Source organism: Dermacentor albipictus, unplaced genomic scaffold (genome assembly GCF_038994185.2).
Source record: "Dermacentor albipictus isolate Rhodes 1998 colony unplaced genomic scaffold, USDA_Dalb.pri_finalv2 scaffold_22, whole genome shotgun sequence".
Taxonomy (NCBI): domain Eukaryota; kingdom Metazoa; phylum Arthropoda; class Arachnida; order Ixodida; family Ixodidae; genus Dermacentor; species Dermacentor albipictus.
Window position 1 is genome coordinate 5531050 of NW_027225576.1, and position 18986 is coordinate 5550035.

General features: G+C 45.9%; 1 protein-coding gene across 1 annotated transcript in view; it reads right to left on the reverse strand.

The window, feature by feature from the left end:
- The window catches only part of Cdk9 (Cyclin-dependent kinase 9), an 82858-nt gene that overhangs the window by 22066 nt on the left and 41806 nt on the right, over nt 1-18986 (reverse strand). The window contains exon 5 of the mRNA XM_070529438.1: nt 13178-13585. Within this exon, the coding sequence (XP_070385539.1) occupies nt 13178-13585 (408 nt within the window). The remainder of the gene's footprint in view (nt 1-13177; nt 13586-18986) is intronic.

Below are 18986 nucleotides of genomic sequence, written 5' to 3' on the forward strand. Positions count from 1 at the left end.
GCTTGGTCACATTATTTGGCTTCGTCAAGCTACATGATGGAAATGGCGATTTAAACAGGCCTGTCATTGGTGGCTGTGGACAAGCCACATGGCAATCATTACATGACACTCTCAAAAGAAAATATCTAGGATTGTTCTCTGATAGTGTCCATGGCATAACCCCTAAACAGAGTTTGTTGCTCTGCATGTTTAGAAGTTGTCCTTAACACCAAGTTTTCAGGAAATTTAAGGAGCAAATTTATTTTCCAGGAGTTTTAAGGGCCCTTTAATCTTCTTTTCCAAATTCAAGGGTTTTCAAGGATTTCAATGAGGCACCCTCATGATTGCCTGCCTGCTCGCCCATCAATATACCTCGACACAGGCACGTACCCAGGATTTTTTTTCGGGGGGGGGGGGGGGGGGCACCACCTCCATCATCATCATCATCATCATCATCATCATCATCAGCCTGTTTTATGTCCACTGCAGGACGAACGCCTCTCCCTGCGATCTCCAATTACCCCTGTCCTGCGCCAACCGATTCCAACTAGCGCCCGCGAATTTCCTAATTTCATCGCTCCACCTAGTGTTTTGTCGTCCTCGATTGCGTTTCCCTTCTCTTGGTACCCATTCTGTAACCCTAATGGTCCAACGGTTATCTAACCGGCGCATTGCATGACTTGCCCAGCTACATTTTTTCCTCTTGATGTCAATTAGTATATCGTCTATACCCGTTCGCTCTCTGATCCAAACCACTCTCTTTCTCTCTTAAGGGGGTATGGTAGGGTGCATGAGCCATCTTGGTTTTAGCTTTATATCTCAACAACTGTTCTATATATTAGCGTGAAATTCTGCACGCTCAATAGGAATAGTGTTGGCCTTAATTGGAGTATTTTTTGACTGCAGGCCTTTTCTATTTTTTGTGTAGTTGAGAACCAAACGTTAAGCTTTGATGGAAAATAAAATGTACCTTTTCACAGAAACAAAAAACAGCATGACCGTGAAATTTCGCACAATAATTCTGTATAATAGTGGGTTTAACTGGAACCTTTAAAAAATGCTTTGCTACATTTACGTCACAAGAAAAACAATATTGCCGTCACACGTCTCGTACCGTGGAGGGTCTTTCTAATAATCTTTTCTTTTTTTTGTTAGTTATAACTGAGTCATTTTCTCACACATTTAGGTTCAGATTACTTGCAAGGGATGTGAGTATATTCTGGGAAAATTTCAGTGCAATGGGCTGTATAATTTTCCAGAAAAGGTACATCAAGTTCCGAAAATTTTGAAAAAAGTGATGTTGAGAAAGACGCATTTTTATGTTTGCACCTTCACTACAACTGTTCAAAATGCACCAGCAGAGTACAGAAACTTTCTGGCTTTTTTTGGTGTCTTCCCCAAAGCCTTTGTTCATGTTTACGTAAACGTAAACATGAAGTAAACATAATTACGTAAACACTGAAAAATGACGGAAAACAACATGTAAACAAACCCTCGCGTCTGTCACGTTTAAATACCAGGCGGCGCGCTTTTTGGCGCCATTTTTAAATGGCTTAGAGCGCTCCTACGCGCTCGCCGCTGCACTGTTTTGCTCCCCACAGTGTGTATTATTTTTTATTGATAAAGTAAAAAAATCAGTTTTTTGGTCGATTTGCCCTACTATACCCCCTTAACGTTATGCCTAGCAATCTTCGTTCGATCGCTCTTTGCGCGGTCCTTAACTTGCTCTCAAGTCTATGCCCCATATGTCAGCACTGTCAAAATGCACTGATTGCACACCTTACTTTTCAATAATAATGGTAAGCTTCCAGTCAGGAGCTGGCAATGTCTGCTGTATGCGATCCAACCTATTTTTATTCTTCTGTGAATTTCCTTTCTATGATCAGGGTTCCCTGTGATTAATTGACCTAGGTAAACATACTTCTTCACAGTCTCTAGTGGCCGACTGGCGATCCTGATCTCTTGTTCCTTTGCCCGGCTATTTATCCTTATCTTCATCTTCTGCATATTAATATTCAACCCCACTCTTACACTCTCTCTGTTAAAGTCTCCAATCATTTGTTGTAACTCGTCTGCATTGTTGTTGAATAGAACAATGTCATCGGCAAACCGAAGGTTGCTGAGATATTTGCCGTCGATCTTTACTCCTAAGCCTTCCCAGTTTAATAGCTTGAATTCTTCTAAGCACGCAGTGAATAACTTTGGAGAAATTGTGTCTCCCTGTCTGACCCCTTTCTCTATAGGTATCTCCCTGCTTTTCTTGCGTAGAATTAAGGTAGCTGTAGAACCTCTGTAGATATTCTTACGCGAAGGACAGTCAGTAAGACGAGAAACTATTTACAGATTATATTTACAACAACGGTTGCAGCGCTGACCAGTTAGATTCACAGCGCGAGCCCAGTTCGTTCTTCCTCCTCTTTTCTGGAGTTATGGCGCCTACGCGCCTCGTTCAAACAAACAAATACCACACGAATGTAGCAATATTTTCCAAGCTTTTTACTTAAGTGTTCTGTACTCCTTGATTACGTAGTGCATCTATGATTGCTGGTATCTCTACTGAATCAAATGCCTTTTCGTAATCTATATAAGCCACATAGCGAGGCTTATTGTACTCTGCAGATTTCGCGATAACCTGATTGATAACATGGATGTGATCCAGTGTGAAGTATCTCTTCCTGAGGCCAGCCTGTTCCCTTGGTTGACAAAATCCAGTGTTGCCCTTATTCTATTGGAGATTATTTTGGTAAATATTTTATATAATACTGGGAGCAAGCTAATGGTCCCATAATTTTTCAATTCTTTAACGTCTCCTTTTTTGTGGATTAGTATAATATCTGCATTCTTCCAGTTTTCTGGGACCCTTGCAGTCGATAGACACTTCGTATAAAGAGTCGCCAGTTTTCCAAGCGTTATGTCTCCTCCATCTTTGATTAAATCGACTGTTATTCCACCTTCTCCTCCCGCTCTTCATCATTTCATGTCTTGCAGGGCCCTTCTGACCTCATCGCTAGTTATAGGAGAGTTTCTGTATCCTGTTCATTACTGTTTCTAAGTGAGCTATCGTGACTCCTCTGGGTACTGTATACAGGTCAACTTAGAACTTTTCTGCTGCTTTTACTATACCTTCGAGATTGCTGATGATATTACCCTTCGAATCTTTTAGTGCATACATCATGGTTTGTCCTATGCCAGGTTTCTTTTTTACTGATTTCAGGCTGCGTTAATTTTTTACGGCTTCTTCAGTCTTTCTCATGTTATAGTTTCGAATATCAGTTATTTTCGCCTTGTTGATCAGTTTTGACAGTTCCGCGAAATAACGCTGTGCGGCCGCCAGTCCCATACAACCGCGTAAAGCGCAGGACTCTGCGATTCTAGACGTACTGCGCTCACTGCGAAAGGTTAGAAAAACACCCACATAAGCACAGCAGAGAAGTGGCTACGTGAGGCGGTTCAAAACAAGTAATTGTTCTCCACTTCCGGCGGCGTTTTCTCTACTTCCTTTTTAAATAAAAAGATGTTAATCTATAAATATTCTCATAAACAACAGTTAACTTATTTATCATTCGCTTTTGCTTGCAGTTTGGTTGCTGCCTTGGCTCTCTCCCTTAGTAGATCGCTTAATTTCTCAACTCCTTACGATTTTTGTTTCCAGTTGCCAATTTTGCACGAAAAGTGCTATACAATTAGGGAAAAACAGAAAAACAGACGAGGTAACGGGCGACAGTCATCTTACTTATGGGTTTAAGGATTATTGCAGGGTTTCATGATGGACGCTCTTTCACATTATTTTGTTTCCCACCTTATCTAATCCATATCAAGTGTATATGGTTCCGGGCATCTTCCAGCGTCGCGGCGAGTCGTAACTCAAGGAAATAATGAAGCAAAGGGATAAGTTAAACGCAATTGGCGTTTTCTCCAGCCGCAACTCGTACCATGAGAGTACAGACCAGCTGAGTAACAGCCGCATCCCTCTCCTGGTCCAAGGACCAACCTAAACAAAGAAGGTTGAACTAACAAAAGCAACAGCTATGCGCGTGACGGTTGAATAGATGCCGACGACTGAACGCATCTCGAGTTAATCGCGCGGGTGCGGAATCTATGAGAAAACTGTCCTTCACATTACAAGAGGTGCCGATAACTACCGCCATCTAAAAGGGGTGAAAAAGGCAGCATAATGCTGACCAATGAACAGCTGCCAAGTCTCAACATTGATCTGGAGGCGCTCTAGGAATGTGTGAGTAGTGGTGGTGTGGGTGGGGAGGGGGGGGGGGGGGTATGCCACTTAATTTCGGGGGGGGCGCCCCCCCCCCCCCCTGGGTACATGCCTGCCTCGACATCAGAAAATTTTTCCGATCAGCTGAACATGCCACAGTGCAACCCAAGTGGATGCTGCCTGACTGCTACTGTAGATAGCGGAAATCTCCTTTTCCAAATTTTCTCCTCGTTCTTTTTCCCGAACTGAATTACATGTTACCCTTTTAAGGTCACCAACAACACATGCGACAACATGTGGCAAACCTTGCTTTGCAACTGTGTGCACCTTGTAAAATATGTAATCAGACAATTACTATGTTAATGAGAGAATGCCCTCCATGCAGTTAGCTTCAAAGCAGTCGAGCCTGCTTTACTGATTAGTAATGTCTTCAACTTGAACTTAAATGCTTAATGTCCTTTTCCTAATGCATTACCTATAAAAGTAAGTACAAGCCATCATATCCAGGGTTCATAGCAGCTTTGGTTCTGACAGCATTTTCAAGATTAAAGCACCTCGATGCTTGACAACTTGCTATCAAAGCACTGTCTTGAACAACAAGGAAACAATTTTATAGCCCTATTGCAAAAACCAGTGCCACTGGGACCCAGTGCGCCGGATTATGGGCCCAGTGCAGCGCGCTGGACGCTGGGCAGGCGCGGCGTACTGGGAGGCACTGGCTACTCGTGCGAAAAACAGCTCTAGTGCGTTAAATATGTGGTGCCCGGACACCGTTTATTTTTGTTTGAATACAGAAAGCAAGAAAGAGCGCTTTAGTGCAATAAAAAAAAAGAAAAAAAAGACGTAAAAAATAAAACTGCTTCAACAAGGATTCGAACGACCGACCCACAGTTCCCAAGCCCTTCACTTTACCACTACGCCACGCCATCCGACGGAAATTCGCGGATAATTTGCCATGTCAAAGCCGAGAAGCAGTTTGTTTCGCAGAGCTACGTCTCGTACAGACATGGTTGATGCGCTGTCGCCCAGCAACTAAAGCTCACGCCCGTACCAGAAATGAAAAGTTGCTGTCCATATTCAGCAGTATGCTTGAAAGTGCCACACCATCGATTTTCACTTGCGATTGCTATTTTAACTACGCGCGCTGAGATCGCTCCCCACCGAAGCTTAGGCCTAGCGTATCCGCCGAGTCCGTCCTCTGGGCGTGTCTAGGCGCAGGAATCAAGAAATCTAACAAGGATAAATCACTCTATATGTCAGCTTTCGCATCGATGTTCTTAAATAAACAATTTCTTCATGTCTACAGTGACAGCATAAGAAGCGATGACCGCAGATGTGACGCGTCATAAACACAGGTATGTGTGCTATCGCCGAAGGCTCCCAGCACTATCCCGCGTTTCTCTGACGAAGATCTATGACTAGACAGGCGTGTTGACTGAAAGGCACCACTGAACTAAGGGAACGGTGCATATCCTTTGGGTAAAGAACAAGAAATGGCTATCGAAATCGGCAGTAACAGGCCATACACCATCCCGGGTCGGCGGTTCATTTAGCACTTTTTTTCGAAGTTAAAATAGCAATCGCAAGTAAATCGATGGTGTGGCACTTCCAAGCATACTGCTGAATACGGACAGCAACTTTTTATTTTTTGTACAGGCGTCAGTTTTAGTTTCTGGGCGATAGCGCATCAACCATGTCTGTACGAGACATAGCTCTGTGCAACGCCTCCTCTAGAAAGATGCCTGCGGCGTCGCTCGCTTACCCATTGTAGCCATCGCGCCTTGAGTTGCGGTCGGTTGTCAAGAGATGGCGCCACCTACATTCCCTATCTCCGCCAAGGGGGCTGGGGTGGTGTGGTGTCGCGGCGGTAGCGGCGGCGGCTGCTTGGAAAGCGCGGCGACACAGGGAGACAGCGCAACACATCCGTTCACTTGTACTTGAATAAACTGGTTGTGCTCTGGCGACTTTCGACGAAATTTTTGTTTCTTGCAGTTATCGCAATTGGTTCACTAAGTCTCAGTAGCGTTCACGAGTAACGTAACAAGAAGCCCACACCAGTTCGTTTTACACGTACACGCTCTCATCCTTGCATGTCGCTTCGCGCAGCATTACTAGTCTCACGTAATTCTGCTGAAAATTGTGGTGTACTCAAAGCAGGTTCAACGACAACATGAATGCTATTCACTTGAACTTGGTGTGTGCGTAATGAAGGGTCCATCTTCTTTGTGGGGTTTTACGTGCCAAAACCAGTTCTGATTATGAGGCACGCCGTAGCTAGTGGAGGGCTCCGGATTAGTTTTGACCACCTAGGGTTCTTTAACGTGCACTACAACGTAAGCACACGCGCCTTTTTACATATCGTCTCCATTGAAATGAGGCCGCCGCGGTCACATTCCCTTAATTACAGTTTAAGCACCTTGCGGGACAGAGGTTTGCGGTCAAGGAATTTAACAACCGCATTCCTGTCGCTAGCGCTGATGGCATAGTTGGTGAACAGCGGCTTCATTAACTTCTTAGTGATGAGCTGCAGGAGAACCTTGCGATGGTCGCTGTCTGTGTTGCCACAGCTGAGAACATTAAGTTCCATGAGCGCTGCCACACTTCTCTCAACGCGAACCTCCGGCTTTGTGAAATGTTTTCTGTGGGGGAGCACGTGGTCTACAAGCTTCTGAAGACCAATCAACAGTTTTGCGAGTTCCTGGCTCGGGTAGAAGAGTCCGCCCCGATCTTGGTGGGCAATGAGGCCAAGGAGAGGTGTGTTGCCTTTCTGACCCTGCAATAGGGCGATGCAGTTCGAGCAGACAATGCTTTCACTTGCAGCTCTCACTATGAAGCCTCCAACCATGGCGATGCTGGCTCCGTCCGGACCTGTTATGCATGGTGTCAACGTTGTGAGGTGGTTCTTTAAGTCATTCACTGCCTGGTCGAGAAACTTGTTAGCGGTGGCAGGCATGGTGGGGCTGTGTTGAATGGGAAGCAGCTGCCTTGCGACGAATGATGTCGAGCTCTGAACGTTGCTCTGGTCGGAGGCAGCAACGATGCCTGTCTTCAGCATTTTTTCCAGCCCGCATATCGCGCTCTTCACGTCAAGTATATCATTGCTACCGCAACTTCGGCGCAGAAAGCCAAACATGGATTCGATTGGGTCACTCGACATTTTGCGTGTGAGCACAAACCGGAACTTCTTCACAGTCAGCAAGTGACGAATGCACTGCACATTTGACGTGGTCGCAAAGACAAGAGTGTGGTATGTTTCCTTGCTTAAGAAGCTGCCAGCTGCACTTTCCTTCCTGAGGTCTTCGATGTAAGCAAGAAAAACAATCTCGAGCCACTCTAATCTAGGATCATCAGCATCCGTAAACTGGCGGGCATCGGCGTTGTTGCAATGGATGTGTTGTTGGCAGTTGCTGATGTCCATTATTGTAAACCACCTCTGTATCATTTGCATGAATTCAGTTGTGGGTCCTGCTGAAGCGAAGTCCAGATCACATGTGTGGCCGGCCTGATCTTTGAGGTAGCAAAGTGCGGCAGTTACGGGAACTGAAAACAACTGAACCGCTGACCTGACGTTCATTTTTTCGATGTTTGTTGGATACAGGTGTTTTCTGGTCAGGAACCTTACTGGCCTCACTGTAGAGTTTTTCTGCATTTTATACAGACTTTTCACATACCTTGATGTGATCTGCTTTTCTTTACCGAAGTCCTTCGCCAGAAACTGTGACCTCACATTTTTGATGATATGGCTTTGGTCGAAAGAAAGAAAAATCTCCTTAGAGGGATCGGCAGGGTGCGAAGCCTGTATGCTCGCCTTGCCTCCGCACAGAATATCCATCGCTGCCACATTCACCTTGTGGTTGTCGGTCACCAGCCGGACGATGTCGAACCCTATATCGGTCGTCTTCTTGAGCACGTGGCGTACAACTACTGCCAGCTGTTCTCCCGTGCAGCCTTTGGTAAAAAAATACCCTACAGGTATCTTAAACCTCGCGTGCAGACCGCACAGTAAAAAGCACAAAAGAGAGTTGGCTAGGACTTTGTCTTCTGAGCTGGGAACAATATCTTGGAGTTCAGGGCCCATGTCAACATCACCTACAAATGCATCTCTTTGCTTGTTGTAAATCAGCTTCTCCCGGATCCTCATCTCGTCTACCACGAGACCGCACACCTTGGACTGAGATGTGTGCAGATTTTGAAGTTCTGCTTCCAGGCGGCAACGTACCAGGTTGTTAAACCCGACTTCTCCGGCGACTGTTCCAATATATTTCTGTAGAGTGCTTCAACATGGTAGTCGGAGGAGCCCCTCAGATCTGATGTGCTCGTAGGCCTTTGTCGACAGGTGTCGAATAACGATGCCATGTCTGATGGTGATTTCAGACCACTGTGGTTTCTTCGTTTTGTAATTCTTAACTTGGTCACGAAGCAGCACTGCTTTCGCACTTCCGTCTTCTGCATCGGCCGCAACTTCTAAAAATGCACTCACTAAGCAGCTTTCCTTAAGCTTCTGCAGCTCTTGCTTGTACACGTCCACTGTTCTGCTTAGTCTATCAATTTTCACTCTCAGGGTGCGTTCTTTTTGTCGCCATCGCTTTCGCTGGACGGAAAAAGTTGAAGAATGCGGTGTTGGCGCTGTCTGTGTGGCGAATGACCGTTTAACATTGGCTTTGGTTTTTCGTTTCTTGTTCCTCAAAGCTGTGGCAACAATTGTGACCTGTTCGCTATTTTCTGCAGGCTCATGCGATGCGCCGATTGGTGCAATCGCGCCATGTTCAAAGCCGAATGCGCTGCTTCTACCATCTGGGAATTGCCCGCTGGTTTGTCCAGCAGCACTTCGTGATGTCGCCAGCTCGGCAGGTTGTTCAGTTTAAGGTGCTGCCTTGCTTTCTGCGACCCCATCTTCGTGTTGCTTATCTCCACTCATTGACACGCAAGACACACTTGGTGAAGGCTCGCGCTTGCGTTTTCCGGTTCCTCGATCTTCGGGTTTCGCCGGAGCACCGCATTTCTCCGTGCACGGCGTCCGGGCACTGAACACACTGGGCACTGCGCCTGGCTTCAGTAGACGTCGTTTGCAGTCGTCTCGGAAATCAGATTGTTTGAAGTGCAGGCTGCACACAATAGTGTAATAAGATGTTGTGTTAGGTGCCGAAACCACTCGCGCTATTGCAGTCATCCATCGCCTCCGCGTAGCACTGTCGGATGGTAGCTCATGGAAGGACACTCCGGGCTCCTTTCGTCGTTCGCTTGAGGTGCAGCGTGGGACGCAGCAATAGCGCATCGCGCTTTACGAAACACACAGAACAAATAAAACTAGTGCTGAAGTGCGAAAAGAACGAAGCAATTGCAATTTGCAAGTAGCGAGCGGCGGCAGTCATGCAGATATACGTTATAAGCAGTTCTTCTGCTAGTAGATCAACACAATTTCAATAAAATATTTAAACTTCATTAGATAAGTACTTATGAGAGACTCAAATCACTTTATTTGGGACTTTTTACTTTAAGCATTGTGCGCTTTTGTTTTCGTCTGCGTAAATAGTCGAAAACATGTGGAAGGCGTCGTCTGCCGCAGACACGTCGTCTGCTACGGCGCGCGCTCACAGCCGCGCCGGCCGCGCTTCCATGCGGTGATGTGCGCATGCGCATATGTGTTGCAAGCGACCACCGCAAGGATCGCTCGCTACCGCCTCAAGCGGAACGGAGGAAGGAGGGAAAGGTAAGGGCAGCAGGTTTTCGGCGCACGCGGCAGGCATCTTTTTAAAGGAGGCGTTGCTCTGCGAAACAAACTACTTCTCAGCTTTGACATGGCCAATTATCTGCGAATTTTCATCTGGTGGCGTGGCGTAGTGGTAAAGTGACGGGCTTGTGATCTGTAGGTCGGACGTTCGAATGCTTGTCGGAGCAGTTTTATTTTCTACGTTTTTTTTCCTTTTTTATTGCACTAAAGCGCTCTTTCTTGCTTTCTGTATTCAAAAAAATATATACGGTGTCCAAGCACCGCATATTTACCGCGCTAGAGCTGTTTTTCGCACAAGTAGCCAGTGCCTCCCAGTACGCCGCTCCTTCCCAGCGTCCAGCGCGCTGCACTGGGCCCATATTCCGGCGCACTGGGTCCCAGTGGCACTGGTTTTTGCAATAGGGAGTGCACATGAAAAAAAAAAAATATTTTTGCATAAGCCATCACTAGCCACTACAAACAAGACGGTTTCCTACTACAAAGATGCTAATCGGATTGGCTTGACTTATGGCTTGCATTATCGTGGTTAAGTTCAGAAATGAAATCCACTAAGCTTAGCCAAAAATAATATTCAATGATCCTTAAGCATTCCATTAAACTTCAGGGCTTTCAAGGCCTCGAAGATGGACGTTTCACATTCGAGGATCACTACTATGAGCCATGGTACCACAAAAAAAAAAAAAAAAAAACACCAAGGTCAATAAATTAAAGGTAAACTGCAACGAAATTCTGGACCCTGTAATAAACGTGTTCCCTTGGACATTTCTTGGGATCAAAGTTGGTGATGGTTTGAAGTGGGGAACAGGCAGTGTCAAAAAGTCACTCCCAAAGAATGTTCTAGCCTGGCACGCAATATTTCTTTTCTCACTGCTTGGGCGCTTAATGCTATGGCATTTGAACAAACTGCGGCCATTTACAAAGCATGGAGCCACAAGAGCTTTCCCTCTGGTTGATGCAACAACATAACTTCTTCACCGAGAACTAAATTGTTGACCAACAAATTTTGCTGTAAAAAGATGTGGTTTTTAGTAACACCGAGGGCATGTAGGCTACATACTTTACCTTGCTCTTGAAGCTAGTTATAAATCGATGAAACCTGCATTCACAGTGATGTAAAACCAAACAGAAATGCTATATGCACATAAATCAGTCATGAGTGCACCATGTGTCCCCCCCCCCCCCCCCCAAAAAAAATTTAAATTATGTGGTTTTACCTGCCAAAACCACGATCTGATTATGAGACATGCCATAGTGGGGTACTCTGGAATAATTTGGACCACATGGGGTTCTCTAATGTACACCTAAAACCAAGTACACAGGTGTTTTTGCATTTCACCCCCATTGAAATGTGGCTGGGATTTGATCCCGCGATCTCGTGCTTCACGTGTGTCCCTTCATTATTTGTCTATATTCTAGTACAATCTTGGACCAGCCCAAGTGGTGAAGATTAGGGGTGTTCAAATACCAAATTTTCTGATGAAACTTCTGATTTTCGAATGTACAATAAAAGTTCAAACAATTTCTAAACGAAATGAAATATAAAGCGCGACATGCACTTAGTAAAAAAAAAAAAAAAAGTTATGTACAGTGCATGACACCCTTGTGTAGAGCAGACGAACGGCGACCGCCAGGGCGCTGTGCAGCCTGACAGCGACATCTAATGGCAGTGGCTGGGCCCGAGATTAGATGCGTTGGTCATTGCATGCCCAGACTCTTCTTATGTCAAGCGCAGCCGCTACCGTTACACATTGCTTGCTGCCTTCGAAGTAATAGTTCCGCAGAACTATTACTTCAAGCCCTTGCTGCAAGTTCTTGACAGGCTCGACTTCGCCCTGCTATCTGCTAGCCGCCTGCTTAGCTCAAATGGTAGAGTGACTGCCCTGGAAAGGCGGTGGTCCTGGGTTCAAGTCCCGGACCAGGACGAATTTTTTTTCAACCGTGAGGCTTTTCCTTCGAGGAACCTGTATGGGTTTCCTTTGTAGCAATTGCTACGAACGGGTGGATGTCTAATTTTCCCTCAATTAAATTCATATGTTGCCTAAAAGTCAAATGATAGACGCCATTAGCGTCCATTTGTGCGTCCATTTGTCCATCATGTCCATAGATTACTGAAGAGACGTTATCTGCTTCATGCACTCGGCAACTAGTGCCTCTCCACACCAACTGCAGTTCCCATTGCAGCAGAATAATGCAGAACAGTCGCCGCTTGCACCTGGCATTCGCCCTCTTGCTTTCGAAGAGAAACAATACTTGGACTATTTCAAATAGTGAATTCTTAAATCAAATATGAATCAAATAGCAATGACTACTTGATTCCTACTCGAAATTTTCAATACTCGCACACCCATAGTGACTGTACAGCTGATAGTGACTGTACAGCTGCAATGGAAAAGGATTTTCTTACTTCGGTCATCGGTCACTTGTGCTAACCCTTTTCTGTTGCAGCTTGTTAAGAATGGCGAGCTGCAAAACAAGATTGCCACACAGTTACGACAGGGCGACACGACGCGCATCTCCCCCTCAGCGTCGCTGCAGCTGGGAGGCGTTCGAAGAAGCGGCCTTTGTGCTGGAATCCGCCGCCTTCCACCCGCCCCATCGTCATTGTGACGGAACGAGTTCGGTGTTTGAACAATGATTCCGGAGTTCCCCAACGCGGAGCGGATTTGACACGCATGGACAAGCTGCCGCGGGAACGACGTATTTTGGGGCTTCTCACGCTTCTGCATGACGCAAAACAACGAGCGACCCTCGATCGGCACCGATAGTTCCCGGAACGGCACCCCTCCAACGCCGTCGTTTGGGCATCGGAATGTGTGTGCCTTTGTGTCTGTAAACTGATCTGCAGAGCAGCTGCGAGTTGGTGATGAGTAAACGAACAGTCGCCGCCTCGTATGGCCGGCGGATCGAGTGTATAAAAACTGTGGTTGTGCGAATGCTGAGGACACTTCTCTTGAGCAGTCATGTTAGACTGAGTCACTTCTCTCATGCAGTCATGTTGGACTGATACTCTTTTTCTCAAGCAGTCATGTTAGACTGATTTAATTTCTGTAAATAAACCCTTTTCCTCGTTCTCGATGAGAAACAGTTCTTCACTTCATCAACGATCTCAGCGTAAATAAGTTGGACGACGGCATGGGCCAGCTACCTTCGAATTCATGCCGTACTCCAATCTTGGCAAAGGACCACGGACGATGGGATTGAGCCCCCAATCCTGACAAGCTGTACGTCAAACAGCAACAAGGAGGCACACTTGCCTTGAGCCGTTCCTTGACCTTGCGCTTCTGCCCCTTGGGCAGGTTGAGCTTGGCGTATAACTCGAGCTTCTCCACACCGGGCCAGACGTCGGGTGTGAGTGAGCCACACAGCTGGCTGATGAGGCTGATCTGGTGCTGCTCCGTGTTGCCCTGCATGATGGGCGAGCGGGTCCACATCTCGGCCATGATGCAGCCAGCGCCCCACATGTCGACGGGGGGACCGTAGTTGCGCTCGCCCAGCAGCAGCTCCGGGGGACGGTACCACAGCGTGACCACCCGGTTGGTGTAACGGTTGGGCTGCCCAGTCTTGCTCAAGGAGAAGGCTCTGGCCAGTCCAAAGTCGGCCAACTTCAGCACGCCAGCCTTGGTGATGAGGATGTTGGCTGCCTTCATGTCACGGTGCAGGATCTGTGCAGGAAGCAACACAGTGCGGTCAAACGACACAGCCCTATCTAGTGTTGAAAAATTGTGGCACAGTATTCTCACCCATCCACGTTCAGGAATACAGTCATTTCCCAAGACTCTGCAAGACTACCATGGGCCACACCGGCATCTATGGGTGACAGCGTGTTTGCCACTGCACCAGAAATGCTGCTGCCTGTAGGCACTCACGTGCCTAGGTCTAGCCATGTAAAAGGAACTGTATCCCCAAAAGTGAATGACCAAGAATATCTCATTTGGTCATTGCATTTACAACCCTTTCTCCACCTCAAATGTCCAATATGCCACCAAACCCACCATGGTAGCTCAGTGGCTATGGTGTTGTGCTTCCAAGCACGACTTCACGTGTGACTGACTAATGAACTTTTGAATTGCTTCATGTGTTCCTTACACTAATTAATAAAATGATTAATTAGTATAATTTACAATCTACACTTCCTTAGGCCACTAGCGATGTCACAGTGCTTATTCAGGTTAGCAAGCAACACAAGTGAACCACAAGGATACATAAAGGTTGCAATGTGCTTTGTCAAAAAATCGATGCAAAATCATATATTTTTCTTTTAAATCCAAGCACTCCTGGTCATTTCCATGTTTGTTCAGTAATTTCAGTGCCAGCTTTTGCTCCAGAAATCTTGTTCCATATAAGGAACTCCATAGAAGAAACTCCATAGAAGAAGGAAGAACTAGAAGGAAGCATGATGTCACATGGCGAGCGTTCACAAGCCAACACACTGTCAGGCCATTTCCTTTGCCTTTTCTCTTTTTCTTTGATCCAAGTTTTGACTGCACTTGGTGGAGAAGGCAGTGTTTATGGTGGAGAAGGCAGTATTTGGCTCCCAGTAGGCTTTGAATATTTTCTCCCAATAATGCTTGTGCCACTCGTGGGCTCCTCGAACGTCTCCCCACGTGGTGTTGGTAAATCAGTCAACGGTGGGCTTTACGATGCGACATGATGGCATGCATGGAGAGACCCACTGCAGGTTCGAGCCGTGCCAAATGGTCATGCCGGCGTTTTGCCGCACGCATAAAGCTCCCTTAGAGGAAAGAGATGTCTTGAACAGTAAATGGATTTATTGAGTAGGCCACTACGCAAAAATATACTGCTCTTAAATGCACAAAGCACACTCAGCGACCACCGAGCCCAACAGTGCTAAAATGCAGGGGGCATGCCGCGCTGAACAATGGTTCGTCAACACGGGCTGAGGTGCATTCGACACAGGCTGAGATGCATGCCGCCACCAACTTTTGCTTAGCGCCATTTTGACACAGAGTGTGACGCACCATGAGCGCTTGCAAGAGCTGCAAGGGCTCCAAGCAACACACAGACCGGCTCAGCAGGCCAGTGACACAAGCTGACAAGAAATGCGAATGTTTGATGACTGGAGCGTTGAGGTCAAAGAGATGTATGCTTACAAATTTTGCCACTTGCCTGTCATGTTTGGTGCTCGTCGTTAGTGCCACTCAACTACCTCACGTGCCACGATGACACTCCCCCAAGTAAGACCTTTTCCTTATGTCATGCCCTCTGACCAAATAGAGCGATATTGCGAGCAGTTTCACTATGCCACCGCTGTGGCAGCCTCGGGCTACCAAGTCTAAGTCACCCTCTGGGCTCTGCTTTCATTTTATTGAGTGAATAGACTTTCAATCATTTTTGAAGAGGGTTGGGTTTACATGCTGCGTATCAGGGTGCTTTAACAATAGCAGAAGTAATGAAGGCATTAAATTTCACAACTTTCCAATCGAAAAGCATTAGTGGGAAGAATGGATCCGTAATATCAGCAGAGCCATGAAGCAGATAAGGCATTGTTTTGTGCCTTCCTTTGCTTGGTTCTTAGTACAAACAAGCAAACTTATTACTCGGTGAGACATGTACAGCAGCTGTCAGTTTAAAGAATGAGAGTGAAAGGTAGAAAAGCTTGTCGCCATTGTGTAGAAAACTCGCAAGGCAAGTACTTTGATGCCCGTTTGCTCATTAGTTCAGTTTTCAAGAGACCAAAAAATAAAAATAAAATGTTAAAGTTAACTAACTGTCAAATGATTCAGGGTATCAAGGCAACAAACCAATGCTTACTATGTCAACATGTTTTTATTTACTGAATGAATCAGCAAATCCTCTTTCTATTTTGCACAAAAGCAGAGCGGAAGCTGAAATTCTTGCCATCTCATGACTGATTAGCACTTGCAGCTGTGATGGCCTCGTGACTTCTGCACCACAGGCACGCGTCATCTGAGACATGCTTTTCAATATGGTGCACACATTGCAATTATTTTTTCACTGGAGCACTGGTCGCCAACAGATTGTTCATTCATCACAATGTAGCAGGCGCTCTTCATCCTCGAGTGCTTTGCACAGAGTCAAAATGAAACTACCGATTGCTTCAATAGCTGCGGGATGAAACTTCCTTCATAGGACGAAACAGCGGTCGCTATCAACACGATCGATCATGGACACCACACAGTTGTGAAGGCATGTCGCCAACACAGTGTTATGTACGGTGATAAACGCAAGAATAAAGGCATCGCTCCCTTATAGGCACCCTTATATATAGCTTTCATTGATTACGAGAAAGCATTTGATTCAGTCAAAACCTCAGCAGTCATGGAGGCATTGTGGAATCAGGGTGTAGACGAGCCGTATGTAAAAATACTGAAAGATATCTACAGCGGCTCCACAGCCACCGTAGTCCTCCATAAAGAAAGCAACAAAAATCCCAATAAAGAAAGGCATCAGGCAGGGAGATACGATATCTCCAATGCTATTCACAGCGTGTTTACAGGAGGTATTTAGAGACCTGGATTAGGAAGAATTGGGGATAAAAGTTAATGGAGAATCCCTTAGTAACTTGCGATTCGCTGATGATATTGCCTTGCTTAGCAACTCAGGGGACCAATTGCAATGCATGCTCACTGACCTGGAGAGGCAAAGCAGAAGGGTGGGTCTGAAAATTAATCTGCAGAAAACTAAAGTAATGTTTAACAGTCTCGGAAGAGAACAGCAGTTTACGATAGGTAGTGAGGCACTGGAAGTGGCAAGGGAATACATCTACTTAGGACAGGTAGTGACTGCAGGTCCGGATCATGAGACTGAAATAATCAGAAGAATAAGAATGGGTTGGGGTGCGTTTGGCAGACATTCTCAGATCATGAACAGCAGGTTGTCATTATCCTTCAAGAGAAAAGTATATAACAGCTGTGTCTTACCAGTACTCACGTACGAGGCAGAAACCTGGAGGCTTACGAAAAGGGTTCTATTTAAATTGAGGACGATGCAACGAGCTATGGAATGAAGAATGATAGGTGTAACGTTAAGGGATAAGAAAAGAGCAGATTGGGTGAGGGAACAAAGACGAGTTAATGATATGTTAGTTGAAATCAAGAAAAAGAAATGGGCATGGGCAGGACATGTAATGAGGAGGGACGATAACCGGTGGTCATTAAGGGTTACGGACTGGATTCCAAGGGAAGGGAAGCGTAGCAGGGGGCGCAGAAAGTTAGGTGGGCGGACGAGATTAAGAAGTTCGCAGGGACGACATGGTCACAATTAGTACATGACCGGGGTAGTTGAAGTATGGGAGAGGCCTTTACCCTGCAGTGGGCGTAACCAGGCTGATGATGATGATGATGAAAGCCATCGCTCACATACACAATCTGCGCTGATTAGTATGGTGATGCAGACTCCACCTCTTCATTGCAGTTGGACACTGGCACCATTTTTGCTCTTTTGCGTTGCACATTTGTGGGGCTCCACGCTCACCGAGCTCCGAGAGTTGGATTCCATTAAGAAATGCATGCACCTGCTGGGATCACAGGATGAGTCCGAATGATCACATTTTGCGAGTTAACCAGCATCGAATGAACGAGTTGTTACTGTACAGACTTGCAATGACCTGCCTTTCTGTACTAAAATACTCACAGATTCAGTGCTTACCATGCTCTGTGTTCACCCAGAATTTTTTATCTGTATCGTTCAATGGAACAACTGCAATTGCTGTTTGCCTGGTTCATACTTGACAAGCAGCGAAATTCCAAGCTTCTGCGACTGCAAGTCCAGGGTGTCTACCAAGACGACATTTTCAAATTCCCCAAGTTTTTCAGGTTTTCCCTCAGTGCCTTTGCAATATTCCATGAGTGACACAGAACCTTGTTTTATGTCAAGATGGGCTGACACGATGGTGCCCGATGCTGCCATTTTCTAAGAAAGAACATGAAAAATTAAAAGAAGAAAAATGACTTAATCCAGTTTGAATAGTAAGGACTAGTGTTTGTTCAAAAAGAAGACAGAAGGGCGGGGTTAGTAAAATGCACACCAAATAAAATATATTTAAAAGAATGGTAAAAATAATTGCAAATCGAGTCGAACATTCTCAAATACGAATAAAAAGGAGATGCATACAGAAGGAAATATTTTCGAACATGAGCTATTTTTATCAACCGATAGCAAGCTCATTGGCATGAGGCCTGAACATTGCCACAAGCGAGATTCTCTCTCAACAGTTAGCAAGTCCAGGATGTCTACCAAGTTGACATTTCCAAATTCCCCGAGTTTTTCGGGTTTTCCCTGAGTGCCTTTGCAGAATTCGCTGAGTGACACAGAACTATGTTTTATGTAAAGACGGGCTGAAACCACGTCACCCGATGCTGTCACTCTCTAGTAAGCATATGAAAAAAAAAAAAAAACTTAATTCAGTTTGAATACTAAGGAGTAGTGTTTATGTTATTCAAGAAGAGAATAGAAAGAAGAGGTTAGTAAAATGCACAGCAAATAAAATTCATATTCATTCAGACAGACAGACAGACAGACAGACAGACAGACAACGAACTTTATTTAATCCTGAGGAGCTACTGTCAGTACCTCCTAACGGGAGGCCATTGTAGCCACTGGCCATACCCACGTAAAGGACAGAACGCCGTGACGCTCCGCTCTTTCCTGGATAGCCTGGGCTTGCTTTCGGAGTACCGTGCTTCTGATGGTCTCCTCCCATTCGGCTTCGCTGGAGAGGAAGTCGTTAGGCAATGCGGGACATCGCCAGAGCATGTGTGCCATTGCGCAAAAGGTTTCAGAGCAGTCGGAACAACTAGGGTCTACATCCGAGTGCATCCTGCTGAGGAGACGCAAATATTTTCGAATATGACCTATTTCTATCAACTGATAGCAAGCTCAGTGGTATGAGGCCCGAACGTCTACCTCAAATGTCCTGGCATACTCTCAGCCCGCGCACGACGCCTCAGTGTTGTGTTTTACTGCTTTAAAGTGTTTATTTTGGTTTAGATGAGGGACACCTGCATCTCGGCATCAGCCAACACTTTGTTTTAGCTCAAGCTTCTTTAAAACGGCGGCAGCACGCTTCCTTTCCTGTTCATT